Source organism: Thamnophis elegans, chromosome 1 (assembly GCF_009769535.1).
Source record: "Thamnophis elegans isolate rThaEle1 chromosome 1, rThaEle1.pri, whole genome shotgun sequence".
Classification (NCBI taxonomy): domain Eukaryota; kingdom Metazoa; phylum Chordata; class Lepidosauria; order Squamata; family Colubridae; genus Thamnophis; species Thamnophis elegans.
In genome coordinates this window covers 114,641,061-114,665,769 of record NC_045541.1, presented here as the reverse complement: position 1 = coordinate 114,665,769, position 24,709 = coordinate 114,641,061, and the positions used below count along the sequence as shown (strand labels likewise).

General features: G+C 43.4%; 1 protein-coding gene across 4 annotated transcripts in view; it reads left to right on the top strand.

Annotated features, from left to right (window-relative positions):
• Positions 1-24,709, top strand: part of DPF3 (double PHD fingers 3) — a 228,601-nt gene that overhangs the window by 81,524 nt on the left and 122,368 nt on the right. For all 4 annotated transcript variants that reach the window (XR_004256302.1, XM_032228422.1, XM_032228411.1 and 1 more), the window contains exon 2: positions 21,439-21,599. Coding sequence is in view for 3 of the 4 variants with exons in the window: in XM_032228422.1 (XP_032084313.1) it covers positions 21,439-21,599 (161 nt within the window). In the remaining variant the exon portion in view is untranslated. The remainder of the gene's footprint in view (positions 1-21,438; positions 21,600-24,709) is intronic.

The following is a 24,709-nucleotide window of genomic DNA, read 5'->3' as shown; positions in this document are numbered from 1 at the left end:
TAGAGGCAAGCTCTTCCACTGATTAATTGTTCTAACTGTCAGGAAATTTCTCCTCAGTTCTAAGTTGCTTCTCTCCTTGATTAGTTTCCACCCATTGCTTCTTGTTCCACTCTCAGGTGCCTTGGAAATGACTCCCACGATACATCTAACCATTTAGTTATTATTTTTCTTCTGACTGTGCAAAATGAACAAGTAGATTTCAAACCTGTGCCGTCTCTGCAAGATAAATCGCAGTCCGAGGAGGCTTCTCTTTTTCATTTTCATTTCTACAGTTATTTTCTAGCTACTCCAATCCCCCCAGATAAAGAATATTTGTCCCTTGCTATGATAAAATTTTGACATTGTCAACTCTAACAGGGACTTAGTGATATAGTATTGGCATCTTCGCAAACCACCTTTGCCCTTATCTTGTCAGGTTAACTTACCGTTAACTTAATCCATTCAGTCTAGGACAGCCATCCACCATCTGTTCCACACTCCCTCCCCTCACTGGCTGTGTTAAGTCTGCAGTTCCCAGAATTCCCAGCTTGCCCAGGAACTGCAGACCTGACACTCCTGGACGATGTCAGATTGGAGAAGGGACAAAGAAAATATATTCCAGGTTGGGCTGTGGTGTCATATGATATCAGGAGCCTATGAAATTGTCCTCCTTGGATGCAAGGGGGACAAAAGTGATTGTGAATTGCTCACAAGGTTCTGTCTACAACAAATGTAAGCAATGGAATAAGTCGACAGATAACATGTTCCAGTGGGCTTCCTCTCCCTCCCTCCCACATATAGTAAATTTCTATATAGCTGACAATTAAAATAGGCTTCACGGTTCCTTTCTTCACATCCACTGTTAAATTGTGATTTTTTTTATTCTACAGGGATAGCTGGGTTGCTGTTGGTTTATCAAAAGTTGAAAGACTTGTACTACAATTTGTCATGCCACTGTCCTGCACGATAGAAATCAGTATTTTTAACACAATTTTTGCATTAAGCACACATGCATAGCAAGACAGAATTATCCAAATATATTTGATTTACATGTGTTTTGGAGTAGAAAATCAGATATGATCTCCTAGTTATTAAAATATTTGGTATCCAATGAACAGAACCTTTAAGAGAGAATAAGAGAATAATGCGAATAAGTTCCATTTTACACAGCAGAAATGATGCATAGAATTTCACAATTTCCCATTCTTTTGTAATTTAATTTTATATGTTAGAATAAAAATTCTTATTATATTTGGAAAGCAAAATCATATAGTCTTAGCAAGTAAAATCCACACTTAGGAGTTTGGAGAGAGCTTGGAGAGACTATTTTTCCAAAAATAGTCTGGTTGTTACTCAGTTTGAAAGTAACAGCTAAAGATATGCTTTTAAACAAACAAACAAACAAAAATGAATAAAGGAATTTCCATTGAGGGGGATTCTCTGTAAAGGAAACTATGGTTCAAAGAAACTGGATCAATCGGTAATTGTGATCTTGGGTACCTCATAAAAATAGCTTAAATTAAATTGAATTTTACTGGGAATTTTGGTCAGTGTTCCATTTCCTCCCAGCTGCTGCATGAGGAGAGGAGAAAGAGACACAAAAGCATGTGAAGTGCAGTGTGCACTTCCAGGCACATAGGGTTAACAATGCCTTCACATCTAGTAGCTGGTAAATTTGTAGTACAGGCAGTCCTTGACTTACAAGCAGTCACTTAGTGGCCATTTGAAGTTTTTCATAATACAGATGACTAGGATTGCAATGGCAGTTTCTACTGAACATAGCAACCCAAGGGGAGAAATGTTCCTGCTTTGTTGGAATTGCTGGGGTTTCTAATCCTGGCTTAAGAAAGGAGACAGCATTCAAAGACTATAGACCAGGGGTGTAAAACACACATCATTGGGCCATGGTGGTGCAGTGGTTAAGAGTGCAATACTGCAGGCTACTTCTGCTGACTGCAATTTGGCAGTTCAAATCTCACCAGGCTCAAGGTTGACTCAGCCTTCCATCCTTCCGAGGTGGGTAAAATTAGGACCCAAATTGTTGGGGGCAATGTGCTAATTCTGTAAACTGCTTAGAGCGGGCTTTAAAGCACTGTAAAGCAGTATATAAGTCTAAGTGCTATTGCTATCATGGCGGTGTCACGTGACATAACTATCAGGACTCCCCCCCCCTTTGCTAAACTGGACATGGGCATGTGATGCATCCAGCCTGCGGGCCAGGAGTTTGGCAGCCTTGCTATGGACTATAGACAGATGTTCCTAGCAAGAGGGCAGCCTGGAGGTATGTGGAAACTACAGTCTTTCTTCAGAAACCATATTTATTAGAAAGTGAGATAAAGTTAGAGAATTTTAAGGGGTGTTTCTTAGCATCTGGATGCCCATGTTCTGAAAACGTGAAAGCTGCCAATTCATGAAATATATCATCCCCTGCCTGATGTATTGGCTCTGTTTGTACAACAGTGTGATTCACAACCTAGCCAAACCTATTGTAGCTAAGATATTATGCACATCCTGCCCATAATTCCTGTCCCAGAAGCTCTAACCTGGTTGCGTTTTGAACTGCAATTGAGATTGAAATAAATTGGGTTCCACTGCCCGCACTTAGAGAAGAGATGATTATGGAGCCAATCAAGGAGTGACATAATCCACTGTACAAGATTACTGTTATGATGTGTCCTCCATTCACGCAATAATGCAATCTCACCTTTTTTTTAAACTTCTTCCTCTATTCTAAGTTTACTGGTTTGTTGGTTTCAGTGAATAAAAAGGAAGAAAAAAAATATTGGTCTACCATAGAGTGAGAAGAAAATCTGGGAGCTTTCAAATGAGTTTTCTAAACTTTAGCTTTTCAGAGCTCCTAATTCAAGGAGACTTGACCTTAATGAACTCGCTAATTAAAAGAAGGTTGAGGCTCCCTTTACAGTATTCAAGATTCTATACTTCCCTACCTTTAATTCTTTCATTAAAACTCCTCTTTGAAGTCTGTGAGATTCTGACTTTCTTGATTTTTACCCAGTAGTACAAGGCTTGACACTGTCCAGATGCTACATAAGTCGCATAAATAATTGACAAATATGTAATTTCCAGGTTGACAGACATTCAGGAGAACAGGCAAACTTTCCCCTATGTGTTCAGTTAAATCAAGATCTCAGTATACATTTAAGCTTGGACTTCAATACATGTTTATTAATATATAGTCAAATTAAGTAATTCTAATTAGTTCACTAGGTTATCATTGCACGTTGCCAAACAAACAAAAAAGAAAAAGAAACAAAGCACACATACTTCAAAAAGTGCCATGAAGTTGCATAAAATTTGCACTGTAGATTCTTAAAGTGAATAGAATAGAATAGAATAGAATAGAATAGAATCTGGAAGGGACCTTGGAGTCCAGCCCCCTGCTCAAGCAGGGAGAACCTATACAATCTCAGACAAGTGATTGTTTATTAATTTGGAAATAATTACAGTACTTGAAACAGCAATGTTATACTTGCATGTGATTGTGATCATGTAATCTTCCTTTCTACTTAGCCAGCATACTAGGGTCAGGTGTGTATAATTTCAAGAGCCTGGCTTATCATCCATATGGGTTTCATCGTCAAACCACAATAGGACTGCATGATTTTTCTCATATAAGCCAATATAAAATAAAAAATACAACTGAGTCATCTGAGTCAAAGTGTATATTATTATTATTATTATTTAGTTTCTAGTACAGGTAGTCCTCGACTTGCAACCACAACTGAGCCCAAAATTTCTGTTGATAAGTGAGATATTTGTTAAGTGAATTTTGCCCTGCTTTATGACCACTTTGCCACAGTTGTTAAATGAATTGCCGCAGTTATTAAGTTAGTAAGTTGTTAAGTGAATCCTCATTGACATTGCTTTGTGTCAAAAGGCCACAAAAGGGGATCGCATGGCCCCGGGATACTGCAACTGTCATAAATATGAATCAATTGCCAAGTGTCTGAATTTCGATCATGTGACCATGTGATCATGTGACGTTGCAGCAGTCGTAAGTGTGAAAAACAGTCATGTCACTTTTTACAGTGCCATTGTAACTTGTAATACAATTTGTCATGCCACAGCCTTGCGTAGTAGAAATACAAATTTTTAACATGACATTGGGGACATTGCAACCATCATAAGTGTGAAAAATGGTCATAAGTCACTTTTTTCAGTGCCATTGTAACTTTGAACGGTCACTAAATGAACTGTTGTAAGTTGAGGACTACCTGCATGCATTTCATTTCTGATGCATACCACAATGCAGCAAAAATAATATGCTACAAAAACAGTAATTTTAATGAATAATTAAAACTTAAGTTGTGTAAAACACTACACCCACCCTGATGGAATATTTATATTCTTGTCTATATCTCACCATTAGACTTCTCAATGGAGGGAGGGAGTAAAGGGAGGACAGATGCCACCCAGTGGTGGGTTTCACATTTTATTACCATCGATTCACCATGTTCATGCCCACTCGCTTCGCATGTACTTTGCTTGTGTGAGCACCTTCCGTGCATGTGCCTGGCCTCAAAACCTGCCTAAATAGGACAGCATTGAGCTGGGGCGGGTGGGCAAACCCACCTGTGATTTCTGCTACTGGTTCAGGCAAACCAGTACGAACTGGCTGAATATTACTTCTGATGTCACCATTGGGAATATTTTGGTCACCTAGTTGACTTTTAGATATCTGTGAAAGTAGAATGTTACCAGCTTTCCTCAGCTGACAGACTAAAGACATTAGGCTGGTTAAGGCTGATCTATGCTTATGGTGTAGTGGTGGGATACAATTTTTTTTTACAATCAGTTCTGTGGGCGTGGCTTGGTGGGTGTGGCTTGGTGGGCATGGTAGGGGAAGGATACTGTAAAATCTCCATTCCCTCTCCATTCCAGGGGAAGGTTACTGCAAAATCTTCATTTCTTCCCAATCAGCTGAGATTTGTGAGGCAGAGAATAGATGGGGATGGGGTGAGTTAAGGTGGTATTTACTGGTTCTCCAAACTACTCAAAATTTCCACTACTGGTCAGAAGCTGCTGAATACCACCTATGTTATGGTGGATGGTTTCAGAAATAAATGCTTCTGGAGATAACCTGATTTCAGACCATTGGCAGAGATAGTAGAGTTATTAACCATGGCTTCTGAACAGTATATGGCTCTTTAATCCTTTTTTACATCTGTCAAATTTCTTCAACAAGAAATGGAAGTAAAAACATACCAAATCAGGTTCATATACTGTGGGTTAGACTCCATATAAATCTGTACCTCAAATTTAGTTCTACCCATACAAATTTTCATGGAAATCCTGACCTATTAACTTTGATAAAATCACAGCATTCCATGCACTTACCTTCCAAGGAGTTTGCAACCCACTCATCCTTGTAGACAGTTCTAAATAAGGCTAATATCTTGGATGAAAATATTGGTCCTTTTCCATGGAATTTTCCCATAAGTAGCCCAGCGTTCACTTTTCACAGACACAGATGTGACTAATGAATAGAAATAACCTGGATGCATCTTTTTATTGTATTGTTATAGAATTTGAGATGGCCTTATATTTGTGGGTAGTTATTATTAGTGTAGTGCAATTCAATGATGTTAGTTTAATAGACGAAAGAGAGAGGTGAATTTAAAATAACATTTTCTCGCTAAAGGGAATCTCCTTAAAAGAGCAGAAAGTTTAATTTTCAGTCTTGTTTATTTTTTTAAAGTGGCAATAATGTATTGGATGAGACTGCTAAAATTGGTTTTAGCCTTTCATTATGTATGCTGATTATATTTCTTATGCATTATCAAATTCTATTACTGCAAATCTATTCAAAGGAGTAGATGTTTAAATATATCTTTGTATTTGGTTTGTTGAAGTCCAGGCTCTGGAGCAAAATAAAATCTAATTATTACATTAATGTAAATTCATTATAGAGTTGTTAAATATAATTATAGCTTACAAGAATCATATTGCAAAGCCAAAATTATTTCACTGCATGAAATTAGACATTTGAGGACAGAATTACATAATTTAAACAAATTTCTTTTCAGTTTTGTAAACTTGCAGTGTGACAGACAAATTATGCAATTATGGGACTGGATTATGCCTTAAATTGAGGTATGCTGGACAAATCCAAATAAATGCAATGAATTACTGTAATCCATTTTGCACATTGTCTACCATATATTGGCATCCGTGGGGCTGAGCAAGTGGGGAAGGGGAAATGATGAAATATGCATTATAATGTCAGCATGTAAATGGCATGAATTATGTGCTTGCATTAGATATCATGATGTCCTTACATCACTTAACATAATTAAATTGCACCATTTAATTGTACCACCATGACAATTACACTGTCTTTTGATGCCCTTGGTTCAGATGCCACTGGGGCCATTATAAAGGTGTGTGTATATGTATGTGTATATATACAGGTGAAACTTGAAAAATTAGAATATCGTGCAAAAGTTCATTTATTTCAGTAATGTAACTTAAAGGTGAAACTAATATATGAGATAGACTCATTGCATGGAAAGCAAGATAGTTCAAGCTGTGATTTGTCATAATCGTGATGATTATGGCTTACAGCTCATGAAAACTCCAAATCCACAATATCAGAAAATTGGAATATTGTGAAAAAGTGCAATATTCTAGGCTCAAAGTGTCCCACTCTAATCAGCTAATTAAGCCATAACACCTGCAAAGGGTTCCTGAGCCTTTAAATGGTCTCTCAGTTTGGTTCAGTAGGAATCACAATCATGGGAAAGACTGCTGACCTGACAGTTGTGCAGAAAACCATCATTGACACCCTCCATAAGGAGGGAAAGCCTGAAAAGGTAATTGCAAAAGAAGTTGATATTCCCAAAGTGACATTGCCAAGAAAAAGATGAGAGACATGAGACCGAACAATGCAGAAGAGCTGAAGGCCGCTATTGAAGCCTCCTGGTCTTCCATAACACCTCAGCAGTGCCACAGGCTGATAGCTTCCATGCCAGGCCGCATGGAAGCAGTAATTGCTGCAAAAGGGGCCCATAAGGGGGTCCTGAGTACATATGCATGCTTATATTTTTCAGAGGTCCGATATTGTTCTATGTGCAATCTTTGTTTTATTGATTGCATGTAATATTCTAATTTTCTGAGATTGTGGATTTGGGGTTTTCATGAGCTGTAAGCCATCATCACAATTATGACAAATCACGGCTTTGCATGTAATGAGTCTTATCTCATATATTAGTTTCCCCTTTTAAGTTGCATTACTGAAATAAATGAACTTTTGCACGATATTCTAATTTTTTGTTTTTACCTCCAAAGGTGTTGAATAATCATGTTTAAACATCCATATTAATAATCTGGGTCCTCATTTTACTGACCTTGGAAGGATGGAAAGCTGAGCCAACCTTGAACCGGTGGGAATCAAACTGCCAAAGTGTAGACAGCCAGCAGGCAGCAGAAGTAGCCTGCAGTACTGCATTCTTACCACTGCACCACCTCGGCTTTTAAAAAGTCTCTTGGTATTTCTAAGAAAGGAATAAGTGTTACGATTTTTCTAGCATTGACTATATTGGCAGTATCTCTCTACTTTGGCCCTACTACATGGCGGTTAACACATAGCAGTAGCTTGGTTGGCTTTCCTTCTGTCGAATGTGTCACTGCTGCTTGCTTCTGGATATGAAACGTATGAGGAAAGCTAGATGATGTTGCATTTGAGTTAGCTTGCCAACCTTATCTGATTTGTCTGCTAAAGAAGGAATTTTGAAACTCAGTTAATGGCTGGGGGACTGAATTCTTGATCCATTTGATTGTATAGTTACATTTTTTATATTATAGGAACATTTTAAAAAGACTAAAGCCTTTGCCTGTTCATTCTCTGCACCCTCTCAACAAATTTCTACAATGGATTGGAAGTAGTGGAATGAATCATTTGATGGAGTTGAAGTTATTTTCCCCTACCTGTAAATTAATGGAGAGAGGGGGGCATTGGGGGGGAGGGAGGGAGTGAGACAGAGAGAGACAGAGAGAGACAGAGAGAGACACAGAGAGAGAGACCCTGGTAATGGATTTGCAGATAAATTTTCAGCCAGGAATCTCCATAAGAAAGGGTTTCCAAAAGTCAAGATGGCAGCTGTGACTGCATGATTGAACCTTTACTCTCTTCCCCGCCTCCGCCCCAAGTTTTGTGCATGCAATGCTTACAGAAAGAGATGGATCTTTGGCTGTGCAGTTGCAATCATTATCTTGACCTGCCCTGGTAAACCAGACTGCTGGCAATCCTTCTAATTATCGTTCCTGTTGCTTTGCTGACCAAAATCTGAAGCTAAAATATTGTCATTTGCTTAAGGTCAGATAGTAAGTCCATGAGAAAGATTTGAGCCTCTTATCTTTCGTGGCAGCCCCACCAAGATGCTAATATTATTGTACAGTGTTGTTGAAACTTTGCCATGATAATAAATATCAGGAGTAGAGAAAAAAAAATAAGGGGAAGAACAGCTATAGGAATGGCATTTATCAAAAAGTCCTGTAATTACAGCAAACTCTCTTAAGTTCATGTTAACTTCTGTCTTTGTAGTATATACTAAATAGCTTTAGTTCATTTAGTTTATTCAATCTGGTTGAGTAAAAAACCATTAGTCTAGCAAGCATTTAAGCAATAGCTACATATTACCCTAAATAAATTATATTCGCTGTTTGCAGCCTGTAAACCCTGAGCACTTATCAAATAAATCAGTTATTTCACAATTATCTATTTTGCTGTTTGCTTTGTAAATATATTTTTGTGATGTCAGTAAATAATCATGTGGGCAAGCATTTTTGTGGGGATTTTCAAAAATAGTTCTGATTAGTTCGGAAAACAGGTAAGACAAACTGGGACCCATAACAATGGTCCCAGTTTGGCTTCAACAGAATGCCAGCCATGTTCAACCACTTCATGTTGCCTACAGCAATGTTTCTCAAACTTGGCAACCTTAAGTTGAGGGGACTTCAACTCCCAGAATCCCCCAGCCAGCAAGGAGAATTATGTTGAAGTCTATCCATCTTAAACTTGCCAAGATTGAGAAATACTGTCCTAATTTGTTGACATTCCCCAGCTATTTATCAATTAGCAGAACTGAAAACATGGTCGCCCCAAGGCTGAGCAAGGCATTTGAGAGAGATGCTTCACTGAAGACACCAGGCAATCCTTTGGGAGACTTGCATAGCTGCTTCACGAGCAGCCCTCTCCATTTGCTTGTGCAAGTGTGCATACACAAGCACTTCTGCATGGCACATTTATTGATAGCGTGCTTCTCTGATCTGTTCTGTTAGGTTGGGCACAAGTATTAAAATGCAGCGCTTTGTGGCTTTGTTTGAACTTTGCTTACCATTCTAACAGGGAGACAATTGAGCAGATGATTTTTCAAATGCATTATTTTAAAATTGCTTGAAATTATTTGCTGACCTACAAATAACTTTTTCAGCCATCGGTTGATAACTGCCAGGCCCTTCAATTTTTCTGCAACATGTTTTTCTGCCTAGAGCAAAACTGGACTTTAAACAATCCTCGATGCTGCCAATTTAAAGAAAACATTTAGTTTCAAAAACTTAGTTTTATTTTTAGGCATTCAACTAAAAATAATCCCTTGAAGGGAGTGCTGTAGTTTATCATTTCATTGGTTCTGTTAATACAAAGTGACGGGCACTGCTCATATTTCATTCCATGAGGTGGGGGGGGGGGGCTTAAGCAAAGAGGAGAGTTTATTTTGTTTTCATTCAGCACACTTTCTTTGGAGTTTTATTGTGCATCTTCATTTCAGCAGGGAAAGAAATTTGAGATAATACTGATAAGTGGAATGTAGTATGAAGGGGGAGGCGGGAAATAAAACATTCGGTTTCCTTCTGAGTTAGATTTAAAATGTACATATTTTCCATCTTTAATTACAGCTTTGATTCGGAGTCATGGCTTTGTAGTCGGGCTTGAGTTTTATTGCTTTCCTTTTCTCCCACTCCCCACCACAAGTTTTTAATTGAAAACAGGGGGCCTCAAGAGACACCCTGGAAGTTCTGTGCAGAGAACTGTCTTGGGAGGCTGGCATTGCCTTACACAGCTTGCATTCCTTCATGCTGTCCCTTTCCCTTACTATCCTATCCTAACTGGGCTCCTTTGCTTGTAGTTCCACTAGGAATCGAGTCCATTTTATGGGACCAGTTTTCCCGTACCCTTTTTTGACTGCTGGAAAATCCCAAGAATTGTTGCCACAATTTCTGGTGACATTTTGTGTGCCTTTATTGTTTATGCCACAGACAAATTCAACAGTAGGTATTAATCTTTAATCTTCCCTGCCCCTTGGCTTTAGTTAACAGTAAACTCCTGGTTGTTAGCTACCTTGTTTATCATGCAGTTTTTGAGGGAACCTGCCATAAATGGGGTCTTAGTTTAAGCCGGAAAGGGGGAAAAGAAAAGGAGAACAAGGTTGTATTTATTTGTGATTGCTATGCGGCCTTAAAAAAAAATAGAATTGGCAATTCAGTTCCCAGCAGCTGAAAAGATTAGCATTGTATCTGGATTTTCATATATATATGGTGCTATGTTTCTCACTTGGAAAAGGAGGATCAACCTTGTTTGTACAGATCATCCAACTTGCATTGTGCTGGAAATCGAATCTGTGCTTCATGAGTAAATAGCAATAGCAGTAACACATAGACTTATATACCGCTTCATAGTGCTTTACAGCATTCTCTAAATGGTTTACACAGTCAGCATATTGCCCCCAACAATCAGGGTTCTCATTTTAGCGACCTTGAAGGATGGAAGGCTGAGTCAACTTTGAACCCAGTCTGGATCGAACTCCTAGCAGTGAGCTGAATTAGCCTGAAATACTGCACTGTTCCACCACGGTTCATAGGTAAATAGAAAAATATTTAGTGTGTAACGATAATTGGATCTGTACTCCAAGAACAGATGTAGCATTAGGATTCTTACAGTGCTTATAAAGATGAGTCTCTTTCTTATTGGTTTAACTTGTGCTTCTGCGTTATATGGATTAAACTTTACATTTTCACACATACAAAGGCTCTTTGTCCCTATATAGTCTGTTAAAGTGCTAACTAGTCACTTTTTTTCTTTTCTAGAGTGTCCTGACAGTGTATGTATTTTTTTTTTTTTTGCATTGTTTCATTGTACACGGCCTGTCTGTTTAGAGATCATGGAAGGGAACTTCTTATTGATGCTGACAATGGCATCTCGCAGGCAAGGCTAAATTGTAGTTCTTCATCTTTTGCTTTCTCCTAGTGGAGTGATGATGAACCTTTTTGGCACCAAGTGCCGAAAAGGGACCACTGCGCACGTGCCTGCTTCGCACGCACACATGCTCTCATCTGGGCCACAACCAGCCAGCAAGACTTCCGCTTACTGCCACACACGTGTACACGCCGATCAGCTGGCCAGTGCACATGCTCACACAGGAAAATGAAAGGTCAGCTCTTCCGGTTTCCGGCACTGCCGCATGCACAAAGGCCAGCTGATCACATATGCACGCCATAAACCCAGAAGAGGAACATGTGACCTTGCGTGTGCTAGGTAACATGGCTCTGCGTGCCATGGTTTGCCATCATGGTCCTAGTGCATCTTTTCATCACTGCTTTCCACAGTCAAATGTTCTTTCCCCATACAACCCCCTTTCTCTTTCAGTTTCACCTTTTCCTTTCATTTGTTAGAATTCTATCCAGTCTGTCCTCCAAGGGGCTGCATGAATCTCCCTTTCCTCCTTCCTCCAAGGCATGGTTGGGTTGCCCAGTCCAACAGTTTTCTTGACAATGAGACAGATGTGTGTAAATTATATCTCTGCATAGTTTCCTTCTCTGAGCTTCTCACTGGTAAACATAATGAGACAAGAGAGCCAGGTGTCTGTCAGGTGTCTTCTCCATAGTGAGGGGGGAGGAGTATCCAGGATGGGTTTGACCTTGTCCTCTCGTGATTGGATTGAGTCAGATAAGCTCTTTGGGCTCCGCCCCCTGATACCGGGCATGCCCAGTTTTCTGACTCAATCCGATCGTGAGAAGTTTCTCATTCTGAAGCTCCAGGAATTTACTAGGATCTAAAGGAAAATCTCATTTGGACCCGTCGAGTTTGCCTCCCTTCTTCGCACACAGCCTCCTCCTGCAGGATTGGGACTGCCACTAGCCCCCCTGGGGCGGCACGCTGCCCTGGCCACTGAGGACATCCGAAGAGACTCAGTGAGGAGCTGGGCCGGGCAGCAGGAGGACGGGCAAAAGCCTCTAGCAGGCAGCCCTAACCAGGAGGATGGGCAAAAGCCTCTAGCAGGCAGCCCTAACCGCTGAGGCTTGTAAGTCGCTGGAGCGCTCCGTTGCTCCCTTCAGGGGTTGAGCAACGAACCAGGGCTTCCAAACGCCCTGGAGCGCCCGTGCTGCCTCCACGTGGCCAGAGGATCGTGAGGAAAGAAGCTGTTTCTGGCCACAGCAGCATCGGAGGAGAGGCAGGAGGAAGAAAATCCGGCTGGGAGCGCACGTGGCTAGCTCTCAGGAGCTCAAGCCTCTCTTCAGGCACTTTTAAATTTCGCGCCCCTTTTCAAGCCGGTCGGCGCCATTTTAAAGCCGGGAGGACCCACGTGGTCCAAGATGGCGGCGCCCTGCAGCTACCAGGAAGGAGAATCCCAGGCAGCTGCAAACATGGACTGCAGCCCCACCGGAGGGGCAGAAGAGCAAGCACCCAGGTCAGTGGCTTCCCCAGAGACTGCCCGAGGAGGGGGGGGGAGAGGAAAGGCTAAATGCAAAACAAAGCACCTTTCCCCCAGGGCAGATCCAGAGGAAGGGAGGGGTCACAAGCCCTCCAAGCCTTCTAAATACGAGCGGAGGAGGCATAAGGCTTTAGAGAGGCTTTGCAACAAAGCAGCCAGCCATCAGGATGCCCCAGGCAAAGGGGGAGAAAATCCAGGCACTCCCTTATCCAGTGGAGGCTCAGGGGAGAATCCAGCCCTGCCAGCAAGGATCCCTATAGACACCTCGGGACTTTGGGGCTCTACTCAGGGGTGGCAATCCCCTATCACCCCTACTGTGGGGGCAGCCTTGCCTACTGGCTTTACCCTTTTGGGCAGCCCCCCCCCCTTGCTCAGGGGGGCATCAGCCCCCACCAAACACCTCCCACAGGGGCCCCCAACTTCCAGGAATTAATGATGCAGGCTTTTCAGCAATACATGGCTGCAGCATTTCAACAGCCACAGCCTCAAGGGGCCCCCCTCCCCCCCACCCCAGGGCTCCTGAATTCCCAGAAGCCCAGGAGGAGGAGATTCACAGCTCCTCAGATTCATCCCAGGAGGACAGTGACAATGAAAGTGAGGAAGGCGAGATCAGAGAACTCAAGCTATCAGAGGATGAAGGCATGCCTCCTCCTAAACCCACATTCACTGGGTTGTTCCAGCCCTCACTGTTTGAGTCCCTGCTCTTCAAGGCCAAGGCAACGGTCAAGCTAGGCAACAGAGCAGCGGAGGCCACATCCCAACGCCAGGGCTTCTCAGCAGAGAACATCTTTGATGAGCAGGCCATCGAGGCAGACACTGTTCCTACGCCCAAAACCTTCCTAGGCCTGATAAGGCGCCAATGGGCATCCCCTACAAATGGCCCCTCACCCTCCTCTTCAGACAGGATGTTCTTCAATGTGGACCAAGAGCTGGCTAAGCTACTTGCACAGCCCACCATAGATGATCCAATCGTGGCTCTTCATACATCCACCAACATGCCTGGGGAGCCAGAGGATGCCTTGAAGGCGGAGGACAAGAAGGCAGACCTCACCTTGCAGAGGGGCCATCTAGCAGCGGCCTGGGCTGTGAAAGCATCCACCACAGCCTCTTTCATCATCAGATCTTCCTTGCTGTGGCTGCAGGAGCTACAGCAACGCACCCCCATAGCAGATGCCCGGTCACATCAGGACATCAACAGGCTGGCAGCGGTCATCCAGTTCTCATCGGATGCCACCCTGGCTGCAGCCAGATTTGCTTCCAGGGCGATCGCATCGTCGGTGGCATCACGCAGGCTGCTGTGGCTTCGACAGTGGCAGGCGGAGATTCGTCACAAGTGGCGCCTGGCTTCAGCCCCCTTCACAGGGGACTACCTCTTTGGCTCGGCTCTGGACCGGTTCCTGGTTGAGAACAAGGACAAGAGGAAGGTCCTCGCCACTGCCCAGAAGAAAGGCAGCTTCAGGTCAACTCCATACCCCAGACGCTCCTACTCCCGGGGTCAGGACTCTGGTTCCTTCTTTCGGGGTCAGGACTCCCTTAGGGGGTCAGAGGCAGGTTTCTCAGGAGGCAGGCAGTATCAAGGGGGATTCCCTGCTAGACAGAGGTACCCAGACAGACAGCAAAGAGGCAGGCAGCAGAAGCGGCCCTTTCGAGGGGGCGGAGGAGGCGGAGGGGGGCGCTCCTTCCGCAAATATTAAAGCTAGGTCTAGCGTTCTCCCCATTGGGGGGTGCTTAGCGCACTTCGCTGACCGCTGGGACCTCACCTCCTCTGACAGATGGGTGCAGAAGACCATCAGGCATGGCCTTTCACTCGAATTTCTTTCCAGTCCCCCGAGCTTCTTCCGGATATGTCCGGTTTCTAAGAACCCGACCCGGAGGCTGCTGATGCAGGAAGCCATCCAACACCTGTTGGAGATCAGGGCGATCCAGCCAGTGCCTCCAGAGCAACAGGGTCAGGGGCACTATTCCATCCTGTTTGTCATCCCCAAGGCCTCGGGGGGCTGGAGAGCGATCCTTGACTTGAAACGCCTGAACCGTTCCATTCGCTATAGGAGGTTCAAGATGCACTCCCTGCACTCTATCTTGGAGGGGGTTAGACAAGGAGACTTTCTCACTTCTATAGACCTCACTGAGGCCTATCTGCACATTCCCATTGCCCAGGATCACCGTAGGTATCTCAGGTTCTGCTACATGGGACACCACTATCAGTACCGGGCCCTCCCCTTCGGGCTGTCTTCGGCCCCGAGGGTATTCACAAAGGTAATGGCAGCGCTGGCAGCGCACCTGAGACAGGTCCCGGTGCACATCCAATGTTACCTGGATGATCTGCTCCTGCAGTCATCCTCCTTTAGGGGCGCTCTGCGAGACCTAGACATCACCATGACAGTCCTGAGGGACCACGGGTTTACAGTGAACCTAGCCAAGAGTCATCTCCACCCCTCTACTAGTCTGATTCACCTAGGAACCAGAATAGACACCCAGGCGGGCATGGTCTTCCTGTCACCCGACAGACAGATAGCGCTTAGACAGCTAGCCTCCTCGATAGCCAGGAAGCGCAAGGTGTCCCTAGCCACTCTGTCTAAACTACTAGGCACCATGGTCTCTGCCATTGGCATCGTCCCGTGGGCTCGCCTCCACACCAGAGATCTCCAATGGTTCCTCTTGCCGTTCCAGCGAAGGCGCACGAGCTGTTCGCAGACCAAGGTACTTCTCCCGGTAGAAGTCTCCCGCTCCCTGACTTGGTGGACGTCCCCAGCGATCACGAAGGGCGAAACCTTCTGGACACCAGACCGCTTGACGGTAACGACGGACGCCAGTCTGAGTGGGTGGGGTGCCCATCTGCTGGCTCAGATGGCGCAAGGAGAGTGGACTCAGGCGGAAGGGACTCACAACATAAACTGGTTGGAGCTCAGGGCGGTCCGCCTGGCTCTGTTACGGTTCCAGAACTCGGTCAGGGGCCAGCACATATTAGTCCTCACAGACAATATCACCACCAAGGCTCACATAAACAGACAGGGGGGGACAAGATCAAGGGCCCTCATGAAGGAGGCCAAACGTCTGGGTCAGTGGGCCGAAAGGAACCTCCGGTCTTTGAGGGCAGAACACATAGCGGGGGTGGACAACACCAGGGCCGACTGGCTCAGCCGGGCCGAGGTGGACAACTCAGAGTGGAGGCTACAGCCTGCGATATTCGAGGAGGTGGCCGAGCGCTTCGGGCGCCCGGAAGTCGATCTGTTCGCCACTCCCCTCAACACTCAGCTCCCGAGGTTCTTCTCCAGGTACTGGACACGGGGGGCGGAAGGGACGGATGCTCTGCAGAGCTCATGGCCCAGGGGTCTTTTGTACGCCTTTCCTCCCTTGCCCCTGATTCCCAGGGTCATACGGAAGATCCTTCAGGAGGGGGCGGAAGTGGTTCTGTTGGCCCCGCATTGGCCCCGGAGGCCTTGGTTTGCAGATCTCCAGTCTCTGTCGGTGGAGAGGCCCTGGAGAATTCCCCAGGAGAGGATATCCCTCAGCCAGGGGGCGCTGGAGCACCCGGATCCTCAATGGCTCCAGTTGACCGCTTGGCGATTGAGCGGAGCATCCTGAGGAAAGACCTCTTCTCCCCCAGGGTGATAAGGACTATCCAGGCCGCCCGCAGGCCCTCCACAGAGCGCATCTATGGCTCCACTTGGCGGGCCTTTGACTCTTGGTGCAACTCCCGGGGGTTCAACCCCATCCAGGCTACGGTACCTCAGGTTCTGGACTTCCTCCAGGCGGGCCTGGATAGAGGGTTAGCTCCTAATACAATTAGGAGACAGGTTTCAGCCATCTCCTCAGTTCTCCTGTGTGGCAGAAACCAGAGCCTGACGCACCACCCCATGGTCAAGCAATTCCTTAAGGGGGCCTCCAATCTCAGACCACCTACGGTACACAGGTACCCTTCCTGGGATTTACACAGGGTATTGGACGCTCTAACGGGCGCTCCGTTTGAGCCATTACAAACAGTTTCCCTTAAGTTCCTGACCCTGAAGGTGGCGTTCCTGGTGGCCATCACCTCCGCCAGGCGGATATCCGAACTGCAGGCGCTGTCCACCAGGGAGGATCTCTGTGTCTTTCACCAAGATAGGGTGGTGTTACGGCTGGATCCATCCTTCATTCCCAAGGTGTGCTCCTGCTTCCATCGAGCCCAGGAACTGATTTTGCCCAACTTTTGTCCAGACCCTTCTCACCCATTGGAGAGGAAGTGGCACACTCTGGACGTTAGGAGGGCTCTGAGGATTTACCTCAGGAGAACCAGGCCAAACAGGAAATCCGAAGCCCTGTTTGTCTCCTTCCAACCAGGATCCCTGGGCAATAAGGTAACTTCCACCACTATTGGCAGGTGGTTGCGAACCTGCATTGCCACTGCGTACCAATCGCAGGGGTTACAGACACCAAATCATATCACAGCCCACTCCACGCGGAGTGCAGCCACATCCACGGCCTGGGCCACGCAAGCATCCCTGGCTGAAATCTGCAGGGCAGCCACGTGGGCTTCCCCCTCTCCCTTTGTTAGGAACTATAAGTTGGACTCCTTTGCCTCAGCAGAGGCCTCATTTGGCCGCAGGGTGTTGCAGGCGGTTCACAGGGCAGGACCCGTGCCTCAACAGGCCTGAGTGGGGGACAGGGGGCATCTGGGGTCTCCCTCCCTAGGGACGTGCAGGCTTTGGTACGTCCCATCCTGGATACTCCTCCCCCCTCACTATGGAGAAAGGGCGTTGGTACTTACCTGATACGCCTCTTCTCATAGTGGGGGGAGGAGTATCCAGTCCCTCCCTGACTATGTTTGTACGACTAAGTGTTATGTTCATTGTTTATGTTGTTATTTAAATATTGATGTTGAAGACAATAAAAGCAAAAAATTGAATCAAGAGTCTGGAGTGTATGATGCAACGAGTCGGAAAGAGCTCTTTGTCAGTAAAACTGGGCATGCCCGGTATCAGGGGGCGGAGCCCAAAGAGCTTATCTGACTCAATCCAATCACGAGAGGACAAGGTCAAACCCATCCTGGATACTCCTCCCCCCACTATGAGAAGAGGCGTATCAGGTAAGTACCAACGCCCTTTCTCTGAGCTTCTCACTGGTAAACATAATGAGACAAGAGAGCCAGGTGTCTGTCAGCCTTTTAAAGTAGCCTAGACAAGAAGCACTAACCATGAATACTCACACTACCTTTATTATAAGATTGTAGTAACGAAACCTTGCATGTCTGAAATCATATGTCCCCTCCAGGGATGGGTTCCAGTTGCTGCTACTGCTGGTTTGCTCAGGGACCCGCCGTGCGCGCGCAGTGCAACAAAAATTGCTCTTTGCATGCACAGAAGTCAAAAACAAGATGGCGGCGCCTACGGTGCTGCTGAGAGAATTGATTCGGGGCAGGCCTGGGTTGCTACCGGTTCCAGTGACCCAGGCCGCCAAGTTACTACCGGTTTGGCCAAATCGGTCCAAACCAGTAGAAACCCACCTCTGGTCCTGTATTTTTACTGTTCAGAAAACTAGGGAGGGTCCATTCTGAGATGCTTCCTGTGCTCTCCTTTTGCTTATGAGGACTGAGATAACTTTTACATAGCTCATTCCTACATAAGGATTACTATATCCAATTAAGAGGTTTTTCACTACTATTAAAGGCATCAGGGTAGAGATATCTGCTGGCTACCATCTCATTCTGAGTAGTAACTTAGCCTAATTCCACTTCAGGGTTGGTGTTAGGGTTGTAAGATTTCCCAGAACCCTTCTTCTTCTACTATACAGTGCTGAGAGCTTACCGTACCCCAGCTGGATCAAATCAGACCCTCACCTTTTCTTTTTGGAAAAGGGAAGCAAGGCACGGCAGACGTTGGCTACTGCAGTGCTCATGGATTCCAGATAGAGTGTGGCTCTGTTTCAACCATCTCTCACATTCATCAGCGAAAGCACAGATGGCAAATGTGTCTGAATTTGATAAGAAAGGCTCTTGAGAGGTTCTCCCTCAGCCATGTTTTCCATTTCACGGGTGGCTTTCTGGCTTTCGTCCATTGAAGAGAGTTGGCTCAGACAAGATGGCAGCAGGATCCCTTGCAACTCTTCTTTTTGGATGCAGAGAGATTTGTTACCATTGCAGAAGGAAAGGTAGTAAACATTACTTCCTCTTTCCTCCACGGAGAATAGAATACAATTGATGTTTAGGGGTCAGTCTTCTATCTGGGTGTGGATTTCTCTCCCTATGACCTTCAGTCTTGATTCAGTTCCCAAGCCCTGATGAAACTTTATCTTACTTGTGCCCCCTCCATGTTAGAATCCCTTGCTTTTTAATGATTCAAGTGCCTCATATACTTCCTCTTTTCATTATTTTCAAAAATGAGGGCAGAAGCAGCAAAACATTGCAGGGATTCTAGGCCTACCTAGTTTGAAACTTATGTAAAACTTGACAATATTTTTTTTAAAAAATCATGCAAGCCACATTATTTTGCAGTTTATGTCCACCTCTGATTCCTAACAGATTTAGTGGGAAAGACTTACCAAATGGAAATTGTGAGTCCTGAAATGTAATAGGTCTGGAGCTGTTATGTTAATATTCTAGTTTCAGAAAAGACTGAGTATAAACCCAACTTGAAGCAGGTTGTTCAGAAAGACTTTCCTTTCCTTTCCTTTCCTTTCCTTGCCTTTCCTTGCCTTGCCTTGCCTTGCCTTGCCTTGACTTGACTTGACTTCTTTTCCCTCCCCTCCCCTTTCTTTTTCTTTCCTTTCTTTCTTTCCTTTTCCCTTCCTCCCCTCCCCTCTCCCTTCTTCATCCCTTCCACCCTCCCTTCCTTCTGGAGAGGAATGCACCCTTTGAAGGAATGCATAAGATAGCCATTAGTTCAAATGACAAGCTTTCAGCTTGCTGACTGATGCCTGTGTCAGCATAAACAATTGTCCACAAAGAAGTGTACTTGTCTTCAGCTAAATTATATAATTGCCTGTCAGGTGGAAATTGTTAAAGGAATAAGAGATAATGGTGAAATGGGCACTGATGTTTAAAACCAGTTTTCTTTCTTCTCCTCTTTTCTCTAAAAGGCTTCTGAACATGGCCTTTTTTTAGATGTAATTCATGTTGGAGCCCACTCAAGGACAGCTGTACTTAAAGAGGTGCATGAGATTGCATGTGCTGGAAGCAATGGGGGTGATGGGGTGGAGAAATATAGAAAAGTGGGGGTGGGGGAGTCTCATGTGTGTCATACAGCTTTCCAGTAGCTGGTAGATCTTGGCTATGCTGTCATCTGCTTTGGAATAAAATTCAGCCACAAGTGCTGTCAGCTTTGCATATGGAACTGGAGAGGATGGTATATAATCCATCATTTCAGGCAGCATCTTTTTTTGTGCCAGCTCCAGATTGAGGCAGTTTGGACTACTGCTGTTTTTTCCTTCATGTGCATCATTCTTGTGCGTCATTGTGCATGGCTGCCTTCTATGCCACCTGGACCACAAAATCCTCGGTGACACAGCAGGGAGATTTGGGATGCATTTTCGCTTAGTACAAGAATGTCCAGTTTTGAAAGCTGCTAAAAATGTAAACTGATCCTCAGATCTGGTTCTTGTGCTAAATCATAAGTTATCTTAATGATTCACTGTGGTTATATGATAGACGATATATGTACAATATTCTAGACTTCTCATGTCAAAGTCAACCCCAACCCAATTGGTTTATTTATTGGATTTACACCTTGCCTCTCTAGAAGTTTACCCATCAAGCAGACAAGAAAAATAGGGAGATAACAGAGGGTTCTTCCTTCCTTCCTTCCTTCCTTCCTTCCTTCCTTCCTTCCTTCCTTCCTTCCTTCCATCCATCCATCCATCCATCCATCCATCCATCCATCCTGCTGTCTTAAACTTTGACTGATCCTAAGCTGGCAAATTTCCAAACTTTCCAGGAAACAAGATTTTCAGAGGTTTTGGAGAAGAGGTGCAAAATCTAAGATAGAGAAATGAAACAGGCTTCTGGATAAAGAGGGTGCAGTATCTTTTTGGGGTAGGGATGAGGATGAGGGAGAAAGAAGAGATAGAAGGCAGATTATTTTGTTTACACTTAGTTTATTTGTTCAAATGAGGCAGCTAAGAAGGGAGGAGTGATAGCAGATTGCCCAAGTGACAGAATCCGGTAGATTATATTGAAGGAGAATTTGGTGATTTTAAAATCTCTGCAATACCGTCTGTCATCTGATAAGTATAAAGAATCTTCAGGCAAGAAGTGATGGAGGGAGCAGACTTATCATAGGAGTGAATCTCTCTCTTTTTTCCTTTTCTCATATTTAGCATATAGACTTTTGCAAGTGACCTGCAAAATTTGGAGTATTAAATAAATGGGACAAGTTCTTTGTAGGCTAGTCTGGCAATATTACTCATTTCAAGTTTTGGGTTGGTCCTAAGTTGAAAAATAAACCCCACCTTTGTAAATCAACAATCCATTATGCACATATATTTTCATTTATCTTTATCCCTTGTGTGTTGCTCCAAACACTTCCACTATTTGTGCTATTTCATTCTTGGGGTAGATCAGAGGTGGGTTGCTGCTGGTTTGGCCTAGATTGGCCAAACCAGTAGTAGCAGCGGCAGGAGGCTCCACCCACCCACCCTTCTGCATGCGCAAAAGCATCGTGTGCGTAGTCGAACCGGTAGTAAAAATATTAGCAGTCCACCTCTGGGGTAGATGGAATTACTTTATGAGTGCTCTCTGTCTTTTTTCTCTCCTCTGCAGTCTTGGGGACCAGTTCTACAAAGAAGCCATAGAGCACTGCCGCAGTTACAATTCCCGTCTCTGTGCCGAGCGCAGTGTTCGTCTTCCGTTCCTGGACTCACAGACTGGTGTTGCTCAGAATAACTGTTACATATGGATGGAAAAGAGGCATCGAGGACCAGGTACAAATATGACTTGTGGGAAGCCATGTGGGCTTCCTTTACTAGGAATGTTAAAGTTCTGAGCAGCCACTTTTTGAAGAACCAGCCTAAAACGGCTGACTTGGTAGCCACAGGAGATGAGTAAGTCTTGGTTATTCTCCCAGCTGCATTCTCAGTGTACAGACAAATTTTGCCCCATCCTCAACTTATATCGCTCCAGCTTCTTTATTTCTGTGCAATGGAAAAACAGTACTGAAGAGAATTGACAATTCAGTAAAAGGTTTACTGAACAAACCCATATTTAGCAGACTTTGGATGCAATGGACACATTTTAACTCTGATCAACGTCCCCAAATCACATACAATTTTGCTGCCTCAGAGGTAGTTTGGATGAAATAGTTCAGTTTATTTTCATTTATTTTAATGAGCAATTCATATTGTTGGTGTAGTGATGTCATTACACCAACAATTTATGTGATTCGTGTAATGACATCATTGCATCAACATTATATATTGATGAAAGGGATATTTTCATATTTAACAGACATTCAGATATAATGGACACCCTTCCTCATTTATTTCTTTAAATCAAAGTTTAACTGTGGAAAAGACATTTGAGTCACCTGAGAATAATATACATTATTTTCCAAAAGAAAAATCCACAAGTAACCACCACATCCACTAATCCACACATCCACTAACTATTTTGAAAGACATTCAGTTTGAGAAAGAGCTTGACTTGCTACTATAATGTAAAAATAAAGTGATGTATTATATGGAATTCTGTGATTTTCTCCTTCTGTTGTGTGTGTCTTTGTGTGTCTGTGTGTGTGTGTATGTGTGTAAGCAATGTAAACTGTTTCTGACTGGGAGACAATGAGGTATAGATACCTGCCCCCTCTATTTTAAAAAGAAATTGTAATATGGCCTTTTCTACATAGCTTTTTAATTGCTGAAAAAAACATCCGGTGAAGACACAGAGGTCTTGGTTTAGTTGGTTACCTGAATGGAAGAATACGAAATTAAACAATATTTGTCTACATTTGTGTTTCCCTTTATTCCACTGCATAAGAAAATTAAGAAACATGCAGAGAAGAAAAAGATAGTTGCAAAGAAAATTACAGATTTCAGTTGTTAAGAGGCTCAATGTAGTGTTCTATATCAGTGTTCAGATTTACTCTAGATCAGGCGTGTCCAAACTTTTGGCTTATTTGAATGAAGAGGATTTTTCTTGAGCCACATATAAAATGTATAATATATTTCATATATATATAAATAAAAACTCCCTTCCTTTATTTTATATTTTTATTATGATCTTGTGGGGCCGCATTACTGGCTGACCAGGGCTACACGTGGCCTGCAGGTCATGGGTTGGAGATACCTGTTCTAGATGAAAAATTCTACCATTGTACTCCCAAGATAGGATTGAATTAGGGAGAGCAATATAGAAAGAGAACAGTCAGTTAGTCAAATGCACAAAACTATTATGGTCAATTGATAAAACAATTACTGTATGCCAAACCTTCTACCTTCTCTGATTCAAGATTAAATGTGGTCACTTCAGGATGTGTAAAAATTAGTTGAGTCAAAATGGCCCCTGGATTCTTGTTGCACAAAATTCCAAAATTAAATTAATAATCACTATTTCCGCCATTATCTTATACAGAATGTAAAAATGATATCTAACTGATAAACCTTGAGAGTTAGTTACTGATATATACAGAAAGAAACATCACATGATTTTTCTCTTCATTCTCAAGATTATGATAAATGTGGGATCAAATCAGTTGTTACATTTTTTTTGGTACAGCATGAGTTCCTTTTCTCATTACCGTTGAGATGTAACCATGGACAGCTTGGGTTACCAAGGCTCATTTCCCAGCTGAGCAGGCCAATTGACGAGGAACAATTGACACTCTGTGTGTGGGCACATGAGAAAGCAGAATATAGGTACTTATGTTGGAATAATAGCTCCATTCTTTAGTCAAGTATTATGAGGCATTTATTATCCTCTTTTTTTTCTTCATTTGCTGAGTTATCTTTTAGAGAAACGGTTTTGGAATATTTTTATATTTTTGTTCATGTATTTGTTTTTTCCCTCTTGAACATTATGCTTTTGTCTGTTGAATCTAGAAAGCTTAATTCTGTAGTTATGACCTGAAATATATATTCTGGTAATCTAGTGGCATCAAATCTATCTTTGTGAGTCAGAGTGAGCCTTTGGACTGCAATTTGAAGAAATCTAGGAAGAGCCTTGAGACAGGACTGAAGAATAAGTCAGTAAATTACTGGAAATAAAGGAATGATATTCAATCTGTGATTGGTCTCATAAATTTTACAGATAAATGTTGGCATGTGGAAAGTTTTAAAAAATCAGTTCTGGGAGCTCCCTAAAATAATGATAGGTACAGAAATCTTTTGCTTCTGCTACTTCATTTGAGGATCCCTTCCATTTATTCTTACAAAACAATATCTAGGACCTATTGACAATTCTTATGTAAGGGTTGATATATGTGTTCAAAGACATGGGTCTTTCCTGTAAAAATTCAACTTCCCTGATATTCCCTAAACATTTAATCACTGATTGATTAAATATTTAGCATCATGATTTAGGGCTCTAAGGCTTAGGTTCTAGCCTAGTTTTATCCTGGGTTGTTGAACTTTTTCTAACTACAGATGATCATCTTCTACATACCTGCATACGTCAAATAGATTGGATGTAGCTCTTTAAAAAACATATATATAAGTATCCTTGAGAATTTGATGTTATAAGCTTCCCAGTGTCGCCTTGAAGCAAAATTAAATAAATTGTTAATAGTAGTTTTAATTGTTGGATTGTATCCAACTCTTGATGACTTTATAGGTAAGTGCTCTTCATGCTAGCCTGTCAAGCACAACTTCTTTTAGTGATTGAATTCCATCTTTGTATCAGATACGATGGTATCAAGCCAGTGAGTTTTTTGCTAGCCTCTTTTTCTTGATCCACTAACCATTCCTAGCATCATTGACTTCTCCGATGAATTTGCATGCATGATTTGGCCAAAGTAAATCAGATGTAGTCTTGTGATTTTGGCTTCTAGTGCTATTTCTAGTTTTATATGATTCAGCACTTCTTTTGGTTGTTCTGGCTG